Source organism: Equus quagga, unplaced genomic scaffold (genome assembly GCF_021613505.1).
Source record: "Equus quagga isolate Etosha38 unplaced genomic scaffold, UCLA_HA_Equagga_1.0 251_RagTag, whole genome shotgun sequence".
Lineage (NCBI taxonomy): Eukaryota > Metazoa > Chordata > Mammalia > Perissodactyla > Equidae > Equus > Equus quagga.
Window position 1 is genome coordinate 4,166,221 of NW_025799859.1, and position 12,327 is coordinate 4,178,547.

Genomic DNA, 12,327 nt, shown 5'->3' on the forward strand with positions numbered 1-12,327 from the left:
TACAAAGTCTCTGTACTTATAACACTATGTGCTATGTACATACAATTGCCATTTACTATTTCTTTCAATTGTGAATTTAACAGTTTCTGTTTCAGGCAGCAATGATTAATATTGCCCTTATGCTAAAGGAATAAACTTTCTAGATAGAGAGACAGATATTTACACCAATAACAGTCATATAATATTATATGTTCAATATGTGATGGCTACTTAGGCACAATTGGGGAATGTTTCACAGAGGAAGTAATGTTTTCTGCTGTTGTTGGAAAAAAGGGAAGTTATTCCATCTGGAGAAAAAGCAGAAGGGCCTTCTAGGAAGAAAGAATAGCATAAGCCAAAATACAGAAGCTTAAAATGTGCCTTTTTCAAATTTATTTGCACTTCTGTTATCCACGTTGGCACTAATGGATACAGATACTAAGTATGTAAAGTGTCCTTCAATATATTTTCATTAAAATATATTTCAAATTCAAAATAGCACCTAGTATTATTTTCTCGTGGTATTGCTAATAGACTATCAGAAATGGAAAATAAGTGAAAATATTCTTTTAAAATAAGACATGCTTATAAAGATTAAACAGTTTTCTTTATTTCCAAAAAAACTCATGGCGTCTATACTGATTTAAAATTTTGTATAAGGGCTAATTGTCAAAATGGAGCAAAGTACAGTTTTTTTCCTTATGCTTTGTTTGGATGGCTCTTAAAAAACATGCTCATGATTCAAGATTATTTTATCACTAGAAATTCCAATGTAATGTAAAAGAAAAAATATGGAACCAAAGCTTGAAAACTGGGTTAAATTCTCAGTTTAATACCTTATTACCTAAATGATCTTGAGAAAGTCAGCCATTTTGAGGCTGAATGTTCTTATCTGTACTATAAGGATAATAATAAAAATAATCTTATCTTTCTCAGAGACTCTGAGTAACAGTATGAGCATCTAAAGTCATAAAAGTCAGAGATAGTTTTCTAATTCCTATAATGCTACGGAAGTCATACTTATCTTTAGTATCATTATTATGATATGAGAACTCTCAATCCCAATAGCTCTATAAACTATTCACTTCCCTTTCTCATCTCTGCCCCTTTTCCTCTATTCCTCATGTTCTGGAGAAATCATTCCTCTACTTACCTATTTGCCCAAACCAGAAGCCTCATAAGATTTATCTTGTTGTTGTTGTGTTGGTTTTGTTTTGATTTATTCTTAGCTCTTTTCTACTTTGTAGAGTAAACTGGTATCAAAGTTCCACAATTATTTATTAATAATTTGTTCTCATCATATGAGTTCTTTACAATTCCTTGGATGTGCCCTGCTCTTCTATATGTCCTTGATTTTTCCCAGAGTTTGTTCTTTTTGCCTGAAATACCTCCTGCTCTGAAGTGCTCCACATTACCTGGAATAATTCCTACTGAACCAGTCTTGGCCAGGAAGCTTTTACTGACCCCAGTTGAGATAGAAATATTTTCTGTTTTCCTCCTTTATGAGTTATTGCATTGCACTGTAGTTATTTACTCATCTGCCTACACACTGGACTGAAAAACTTGGAGCAGGGATTGTGCTTTTTATTTTTATACTTCTGTCTAGAACAGTGCCAGATATACACTAAATGCTAAAGAAATATGAGTTGAACAAATGAATGATGAGATGAATTTACTTTCTGTTAACTAGTCACATCCAAACTTTGACTTTATCATATCATAATGGCATTCTGTTATTATGATAACTTGAAGTGATGTCTTAATCACCAAAAAGATGAAATTATGCCTATCACAGTTTTAACATTAATTATATTTTCTATTCTATTTTAAAATTTATATATCTATATCCGTATACCTTCTGCATAAATGACAGCTTTTATAAATATCAAATGTAAATTATATTAATTACCCCAAATTTATGATAAATTAGAACAATTCCCAAACTAAACCAGATAACGGAATGATTAAGGTAATTAGATTTTAGCTGAACTTAAATGTAATAACCAGGAAGATATCTGTGTACTTGTATCTTCTTTGCCATTCTTACTAACCACCGTCTCCAAATTGATACTGTGACAACTTGCATACCATTAGAAAAAATACAGAAAGGATCCCCAAGCTACCTCGTAAATGTTTAGCTGCTTCATTACATTAAATGATCCAATGATCTTTATCCTACATTAAATGAATCCTTGCCCTATCCCTCGCTAAATTTCAGGACAGAAATCACACGTTTTAAGAAAACAGGGGTAAGTAGTATTGGCGTATTCAAAACATATGCAAATCACAATGGTAAGCTGATATAGAAAAATTCAATTGCATTTACATTAAATAATCTTACAATTTAAGCTGCCATTCTCGAAGCAGGATTGCACAATATTTGAGACAGTTACGGCATTTTCACCCTGAAGCTCATCTCATAAAAGTTAAAATCCAGGTTGCCCTATTGTCTCACCCTGGGGAACTAGGAAAACAGCATGAACCAAAAGGTATCATTAAATTTTATCTGTTAGAATCTGTTTATCTGTTAGGTGGCTTTAATTGTTTCATAAAAAGACCCAATTTTTATCTGTTTCTTTGGTTATAATATGGCATATCAATATCATAATTCAAATGTTATCCAAAAATGAAATCAAGAGAGTCTTTCACAACATCCACAATAATTTAACACTTCACTGGTTTAATTGACACTTTTGATGGATAGGTTTACGTTGATGATAACTTAAGGTTGCTTTCAGTTCACGGGGTAATAACTGTAACCTGGGAGAAATAAAACTTCAAGCTAGATTCAGCTGTGTTCACTGGGCTAGGATACGGTTTTTGCTTTACAACTAGGAAATTCCACAAGACTGTTATTGTCAAAGGGCAGTATTTCTTTCTCTTAGAAAATGAAGCATTTTGAATAGTACGAAATGAGAAGCCAAGCCAGGCTTATTGATTTTGAAGAAAAGGACAATGGTTTGGACACATTAAAATAAATATCTTCTGATAATATACCAAAGGAATTAAAATATTCACATTCTTATGAATGAATGACAGTGATAGCCAAATTTAGTACATCTGGCTGTTATTTCTTGAAACAGGTGTAGAAACAGGCTCTCATGTGACTCTGTTTCAGTTAAAATAGAATTGACACTCTTTTGAAACATCTGTGCTATAGTAAAGAAAATATTTTAAATGGTAACAAAATTGTTACACAATTATATAGCAAAAAGTTAAAATTTGCACATTACCTTGAAACAGGACAGCATTTATATTACAAGCCTTGACATACTAGATACTTCTTTTACCCAAATTAATGTTTAAAATTAAGCTACAAAATAAGCTATGACATGATCACTTTGCCAATTATAAACATAAGGGATCAAAAAACAGAGATACAATATATTCTGAAGAAGCAAAATCTAATTGTTGCATGTGATAGGATAAAACCAGTAATGTGGTGAAACATATTACGTGAAATTAATTTAGACATAAGAAAAGTTAGAGCTCTACAGTTATCATAATACTTGCTACTGTGAATGTGTTCTATTTTACAAAATCAAATTTTCTCTCAATTTGTTATAACACGTGTGTTGGGTAGGTTGAACTTCTACAGAGATCATTTTAGAGTATGTAATCACACTAAATTATAGTACAAAAAAAAAAAAAAGGAAAAGCATTGTCTTCTCTACCTACCAAAACAACATAATTGAAAGTAAATAATAGTGGTCATAATGTAAAGAACTTTAGCAAACATACACCAGATAGCTTTGACCCCCTAATGTGTGTTTATCCCTCAACTGAAATCTCCAGCCTGCTGTCCTTGATCCTTACAGTGACTTGTTCTCCATCCTCACAATGAAATGCTAATGAAACACAGCTCCCTTATGAATCTCTCCCAATATTCCCACTGTACTTTTTCTGTAGAATGCATGGATAATACACCTTGTTATTTATTATTCATGGCTGCTACTTAAGTCTCCTGCTCTAAAGTGAGGCAGAAATTATATCATCTATATTTGTGATGACCACAAATACTGCAAAACATGATCTGAGAGTTTGTTCTTCTGCCTTTCTTCCCAGAGTTAAAGGCATTAAAATTGGAAAAATCTGTATGTTCTATTCATTTCCACATACATTTATTGATTAGTTAGAAAAAGAGTTGCATTTAAAACTAAAAAATCCTTGCTGTAAAACTCCATCATTTTAATTTTTTTTCTTCCACTGTAACAGTCACATTTCTATTTTTGGTTTCTCAATAAGAATTTCTGCTCATTTACACTTTACGTTGGTTTCCATGTTAAAACCTACAGGACAGGATTTACCACATTGAATGTAATCCACAGTCTTAATCTTTAATTTAAGATTTTCAATGTGTGTTACAAACCCAGCACGAGGATCTAAAGACAGGTCCCTGGGGAACTTCAGCCTTTTGCTAACAAGTATAGTAGGGTATAAGCCACTGAGTTTGGATACTTCAATAATCCTTTTTTCTGTGTCAGACCAATAGAGGTTTTTTCCAATCCAGTCGACAGCAAGTGCATTGGGGACGGCTGTGTTATGTACTACCTAACAAAATAAGAATTTAACAAGTTAACAATGTAGATGACTAGAGTAAGAACTGAGCAATTGTTTCTTAATTTTTACAGAGATATAGAATTCTATTTAAACATTAGTAATGGAATTTAGATAAGCATAAAACAGAGAACAATTTACTCTAAAAAAATTACTCACTTGTCTGTGAGAAATTACCTAATATGTAATTAGGCCCCTAGTAATTACAAATGAGTTTAAGAAAGAAACACCAAAATAAAAAGCTGTTGCATGGCTGCACAGTTGTTGATCACATTTTCATTATAGTTTACCTGTCCTCTTAAAATTTGGGGCAAAAATTCTATCACACACACATACACATAGAGTTATTGGTATTTATCTTTAACAGGTTCTGGGGGAAATACCAAGAGCATTCATCACTCCCTTAACTGCTCTTGCCCTACCTAAATTATCTACTACAATGAGAGAAAAAAGCACAAGTGAGAACATGCACTAAGTATTTTAAGCTAACCAAAGTGGGGTAAAACTATACTCATACAACTGCTGTGCTCAAATCTAACCCTGTGACTATCAGGTATAACAAGGATATAGCCTTTGTCCTTACAAATATGATGCATATGAAATAACCAAAGTTTCTTGATCTCTATGGCTGCTATTTCTGAGTTCTCAGTGCTTTGAGGACTATGTGAAAGAAGCAATTGAACTTTAGGGCCATATAGAAGCCAATAGTTATACAGTTAGAAACAACAAAACACTAATGAAATTTGATAGGTATCCTTTCCCTAATGCCATCAACAGTAAAGATGCAAACAAAAGTAACTAACATTTGCAGCCATTAATGACATCAATCTACTGCACTGAATTGCAAAGCATCTTTTCTTCTTTCCCCTAAATTCCAAATTTGGAAAACTGGAATGACTGACAATTTAAATGAAAATCAGTGAATTAGTAGTCCCAAGGGAAGAAAGATGCATTTTGTGACCCTATGTTATGACGTTATTTAAGGTAGAAATGGGATAGTAATGGCAAGGCAGAAGAAATATTTAAAATATTACATTCAAATATATTTAAAATATTAAATATATTTTAAAAATTATTCAAGCATCTTCAAAAAATATAAAGGTGACCAAAAATTTTAAATGTTTTGTAAAAAAATATACTCATGTTTGATTAAAGTAACTTTCATAGTTTTTATATAAATTGTCAAAGAATAGAAATATAAAAGAAAAAATCATCTGCTCCTTGTTCTGTATATTTAATTATACAGATCATCATTAAATACAGTTATTCTGAGTCACTTGAATCCAACCTACTGGTTGTTTTGGCATTTTATATACACATTTCAAGATGCCACTTACATTTTCAAAATTGCTTATTCTCACCAAAACTTTCTGTATGATATTATAGATAAATACAAAAAAGTTAAAGTAGTTGATGGATTCTATCTACTTAAATTTAAACTTCTTTATAATAGATTTTACTGCATTTATAAAATGCAAATAATTTTATTTTAAAATTCAAGATAACATAGAAATAGTGCCTCATATCTAGAATGTGACATGTATGTAATTATGATACTTTCTAATCAGAACATTCATGATTTTACACAAATGTATTCAATTATTTCTATCTTCAGTAGGTTAATTTTAATAGTGCTATGATTTCTATCTACAATCCAATAATTAATTTATTCAATTACAAATTCTCAGACAACTTTTCCTTTTATATAAAGCAGCACAATTGAATCTCAGGTACTAATCATTCAAGCTGAAAGCATCCATCACATTTTCTAGGGTTGTGAATAAAGTCCCAAATTTTATTTACTCAGTTTGATTTTTATCTTATTGCAAGTAATAGTGTTATAATGAAACATAGGTATAAAAAAGCCTGATATTTCATCTTTAAAGTACATATTAACACCATAATGTGAAATTCAAACCAACCTAATACAGTCTATGGGTCATATCATTACCATCCAAAACATTTTCTACTCAATTCAACCGTACCAATAAAATGTTTAAGAATCCCGTCATTGTAAGATCTAGGTACCTTAATATCACTTCCATTTAAACACATTCTGTTTATGCGGCTGCCATTTGGTCGGCTAGAATCAATCCAATAGATGAACTCTTCTCTGTAATCAAAGTCTATAGCAATAACGTTGTTTAATCCCTAAAAATAAAAAAGAATATGTTTGAATAATAGTTAATAGTTTATTTTTAAATGTTTTAAGAGTTTATAAGAATCAGTATCTCCTTTTGAATCTAAACAGCGACAGTGATTATGGTAGCATTTGTCACCAATTCTTTTTAAAAGTGTTGTATGTTTATATTTCCCCTACGCAATACACTTAAGATGTTGCATAATTTGTTTGAAAATACTTTCCAAGTAGGCCACAAAATTTTTGGAATATTTCTAGATAATGGTTTCAGTAAAAAGCCAGTAATGTAAAAACAAAACAAAACCAAACCAAATAGCCAGTAATGTAAAAGAAAAACAAAGAAACATGCTTTTAAGGAAATAAAGTGAAAGGCTTTCACTTTTGGTTAATATTAAATATAAGTTCAATACCATTATTATTTGTTCTGTAGAGTAGCCAGAGAAGAGCATACGTCTAAATTGGAAAGATAGAAGATCCCAGAAGATTTAAGATGAGCCCTAGATAGCCATCTGATAAAAGTCAGAAAACAAGCTTTAGAAATTTTACTTTCCACAAAAGCTTTTGTCTGAACAACATAAATGAGCTGCTGCTTTTTTTTTTTTTTCATGCTTCAAGTGGTCCCTTAGGCAATACAGTGCCATATTAGAAGTTAAAAGTTATAACCTTACGTGAGTTTTTGACCAAAGAGGAACAGGGTGGTCAACATCTTTGTATTCCACGAGGTGGAGATGTGAGGAAATGCTTCCCTTCAGACTCACCATTATGCATTTTTTAGCAGGTAACAAAACTGAACACGAATTCAGCTGATGGGTGTCTAGATGCTACAGCTCTTGGATTTGGCATTTCCGCCGTCTCATTTGATTTGAGGATTGTACATCAGGATGTGGGAATCTTCTCAGTTGTTGAATTGTTTAAATGATTGCTTAGGGGTTAGTTTAAGTCTGACCTATTATCAGGGCCCATAGATTTACTACCCCAATGGACTAAAAATACTTGGATCAGGATTTCAATTGTGTTGACTCATTTTAAGGTTTGAATAGTTTATTAATATATAAATGCTTATGGATTAAAAAATAATAGACACTTGGCAAATCCTAAGATATCTGTGCCATGTCTTTATATCTGATGTAAGCTTTTTTACATCAATATTCATCCCAAAGTTGTAGTTAAGTCTCAGATTATTTTAGGGATCATTTATGAGTAGCTGCACCCCTCTAGATAAGAATTAGCATCTTCAGAGAGATAGGTTTTTTTGTTTGCTTTGGTTATTTTGGGGAAGGAGGGAGAGGAAGCATGGTAATTCCCACATCTGAGTTCAGTGACAATATCTATTTTCAAAATTTGGAATTTGATAATAATAATACTGCATTAGATTTATATAGTTCTTTATAAGACTCAGGCCAAGACTAAATCATTACTGTTCAGATTTTATTTCTTTCTAACAATCCCTAGGACTAAGGACGGCCTATGTATAGAATCAACTCAGAAAGGGTTCTGGCAAATATTGACTTTTTTCTTCTCTCAGCAGTGCTAAATTCTAGCGGGGATGGTGTTAAAATCATAGGTTCTTATGCTTTTATTTGGTTTAACATGGCCAATCTCTTTTTCTTCAGCTTCTAATTACAAAGTTAACTTGAAATAGCCCAATTCTACAGAATTGCATGCCATTGGTCATTAACAAGAGATACAAGGAGTAAACATGATTCGGTGTAAATTCCTCACTCCCTCTAGATGAATAAATGCAAGTATACTTCCTACTGACAACATTACTAATCAAGAATAATGACTATAAATGCTAGAAAAACCCAACTAAAATTCAGTCGCTGATTCAAAAGATTCATTAAATATTTATTCATATGCTAAAAACTAGAGGACTCAAACCAAATGCACTTAAGCATACATATCTAGGAAGTTGTCTATGTAAAATGAAGGTTCTAAAATATAAACTGAATATATTTCAAGTTCTGTAGAGGGTTTAATAAATTCATTTCAATAGTAGCTGACAACATCCTTTCTGTTCAAATGCTTTTTTCATCAGAGGAATAAGGCAAATGAGTTAGGATTCTGACAGCCTGGCAATTCAAATGGATAAATTAGAGCTTTATAGGGGAAAGGTAGAGAGAAATTTGTCTCTTACTTTGGCAAAGATTTACCCACAATCCCCTGTCATGGAAGAATTATCCTATTCCTTTCTTTACAATAATCAATTTAGATAATGAAAATCCAATGCCAAATTTAGCAAGTCAACCATAATAAATTAAAGCTGTAAATGCAGAGGAATTGAAGTCCTGAATTCTGACATATCTATCAAGCCAAGCTGGTCATTTTTCTACAGCTTTACCCTTAATCCCCACAGAAAACAGTGCAATTCTCTCTTTGCAGAATTATACAAAAGGAACATTAAAATAGCCAAGGACATGGTCAAAATACTGTCTAAAAACTAGAGTCATCCCAGTGGTTTCAGAGCTGAAAATCGGTTTCATCAAAATCCTATTTGCTTCTTTCATTTCTATAGCTGAAGATTTGCACCCTTTGGTTCAAGATGACTAATTTAGGAAATTGTGTTTTCTTTCTCTATACAATTTTACTGGAATAAAAGGAACTGTTAGAATTGAATTGGATAATATATTGGGAAGCTACTTGATTAATTTTAATTTCTAAAATCCATATTATTAAAGTGCACTTTCTAAAAGTAGTGTATGAATTTATGTTATAGCTGCCACAGTTACAACTATGTTTTAAAATATATAGGGTAAAAAAATTATACCAGTTGTTATAATTTTATGCTATAAAGCTTCAGGAGATTATTACTGACTACAACAAATGTAATAAAACTCAAGATATTAGGGTAAATTGTTCTTCCTAATCACCTACACACAAAATTTCCAAATAATTAAGGCAAAGATGTTGTCTTTTCATTTATTTTGACTGACAGAGAATATGGATAGATAATTACTTCCATTTTCTACTTTATTTTGCATATGGACACAAAATCTCTGAGGGAGAAAAAAGGTTTCTACTGCATAGAACTCGTTGAAAATTTCTATAACGCTATGATGAAATTGTGGCTGAAAATATTCTTGACAGAAATGATACATTCTTAGCAGACCACAGGGAAAACCAGATGTAAGGATTGTCTTCAGTTTTTTGGGTCTCTATTTCCTTATTCAGTGGTCACCATCAACAAACACTCTCCAAAGACACAAGTGTTCAGAGTTCTCATGAGCTTTCTCATCTTCCTCACTCCCTCTTCATTTCCATAAATACTACACTAAGAAATTGCCTGACATTTACCCCCATTTAGATACTAGTGATTGGCAATAGTCTAAAATGATACCACCAGGAAAAAAAGTGCCATCTGAAAGTGTGCATTAAAGTGTTTAGGTATAGACTTAAATGATGTATAGAGCAAAAACCCATTTTGTTCCATTAAGAACAATCTCTGATAGCATATTAGTCATGAAAAGCAACAAAAGGGATATCAGCAAAAATATCCTGAGGCACGGAGTTGGAAATAAAGCAAGAAGCTATCATTGAAGCTCTGTTGTAGTTCTTTCATGAAGTCAATAAATATTGTTGCTGCCTGAGTTAAATTTGTGGTTTAGCTGAGCTTATAAATAGGGTAGTCTAAAGAGAGAACTTTCTCTCTTTAAGATAGCACAGTCTAAAAGGAAGACATGTTAAAAGACAAAACCTAGTAGAGAGAAAATAATTGTGTCCCTGTTCCAGAGACCATAGAAGGAAATCAGCAGCCAGTGCACCTAACTTTGAGGGTATAGAGAGGCTTAGAGAGGATGTGGAGAAATACTCAAGAGAAAGATCATTTTATTTTTTTCTTTTTTCTTTTTTTGGGTTTTTTGGGGTGAGGAAGATTGGCCCTGAGCCAACATCTGTTGCCCATCTTCCTACTTTTTTTTGCTTGAGGAAGATTGCCCCTAAGCTAACGTCTGTGCCAATATTTCCTCTATTTTGTGTGTGGGATGCCACCACAGCATGGCTTGATGAGCGGTGTGTAGGTCCACACTCAGGATCCAAACCCATGAACCTTGGTCTGCCAAAGTGGAGTGCGCGAACTTAATCACTACACCACCAGGCCAGCCCCAGGAGATCATTTTCAATATTTTGTAAGTTTGATACAAGCTTAAAATTTAACTGCACAAAAAAAAAGAATTAAATTAAGTTAAATAATGTAGAAAACCATTTTGGAAGCAAAAAATTTTCCATTTTAAAGCAGGTATGTATATTTTAAACTTTCTCCCTAACGATACTTCTCTTATATTATTCACCTCTTAAAGAGATAGTTGTCTAATTCTTATACTTTAAATAGATTTCTGTTGCGTTTTTATAAACAACATGAAAATATCTTACATTTAACCCATCTCCTAAGTTCCAGAATTAGAGAGAAAGGCAGTAGGATACAGCGAATGTTGTGGCACACTCCAAAGTGAAAAGTAAGAGTGTAAACCTCACAGACATTCACAAATACGGCAGGTATGCAAGTGGTAAGCGCACGGAAAGTTCGAGGACTCCGGTGAATTGCAAGGCGTGGGCTTTATGTCAAAATGGCAGCTGCTACACAGCTTGGATTGTGGCTATTCAGGGATGTGAGCCCAGCAGTGCTACACCTTCCTATGTTTTCATGAGTAGCCAGAAATCTGGATTTTAATGTGAAATTTTCATTTTCGATCTATGACTTAGAAAAAAGCTGGAAAGTCTAACTCTGTCAGGAAGAGTCAATATCACATTTGCTAATGAACATTTGCACTTTAGACTAAATCCTTAAGCAAAATGAATGAAACTCATACTAGCAGTGGAGGAATCCATCAGTAGGTGGCAAACATAATTTTAGTTAAGTAAGTATTCTTTATGGTGCTGAAAATCACCGCATGAATGGCCTTCTTCGTCTATGACTAACACTGGTATAAACATGCTACGAAAACAAGAAATATCGCCATTTTTGGCACATTTGTTCTAGGCAGTGCTTTCAAATATTCATGTCACTATTATACAGTATGGGGGCAAAGAGAATTTTGTAGCAGGAAAGACAAAACTAAATCTTTCCAAGGAAGCTATGTCTCCTGATAACTAAAAATATGCTATAACTGTGATTTCTCTAATCCATATAGTAATCGCTCTATTTTTAATGATTTGATTTTATGCTATCTCCACTGCAGACTGGAAGAAAAAAGTTGAGATGAGCAATTCACAGTTTTCTATCTTGTCATAAAAATGGAGATCATATCTTTTCATCTTAAATAACATATATGAATAAACTCTGACACTAGGTTCAAGCGTCAAAACAGATGAGTGCAGATTCTCTTAAAGTGGCTGGGTTGAGGGATGAAGAGAGGAAGACTAAAAATATGTGCCTCACAACCTTTTAACCATGACGGGGTTACATCATGCTTTTGCTCCCTTGCTAATTCCAGATTTTAAAGGCAAGGGATCATCAATCTCATTTTATTTCCTGGTTCTATGAGCAGAAACTTGAAGTTCCAGAAAAGGCGTTTATTTTTAAATCCCAAGAGGGAAAAAACCAATTTGGGTAATGCGCAAAATACCTTAAAAGAGAATTTTATGCTTTCTCTAATCTAGTTATGCTTAACATAGTTTTTTCCTTGCGTTCAGTATAGTCTGCATCTTTTACTTTC

General features: G+C 32.8%; 1 protein-coding gene across 1 annotated transcript in view; it reads right to left on the bottom strand.

The window, feature by feature from the left end:
* Positions 1-12,327, bottom strand: part of LOC124233810 (low-density lipoprotein receptor-related protein 1B-like) — a 792,861-nt gene that overhangs the window by 224,445 nt on the left and 556,089 nt on the right. Inside the window, exons 52-53 of the mRNA XM_046651030.1 lie at positions 6,565-6,687; positions 4,349-4,530 (exon numbers count right to left, since the gene is read on the bottom strand). Coding sequence (XP_046506986.1) covers positions 4,349-4,530; positions 6,565-6,687 — 305 coding nt within the window. The remainder of the gene's footprint in view (positions 1-4,348; positions 4,531-6,564; positions 6,688-12,327) is intronic.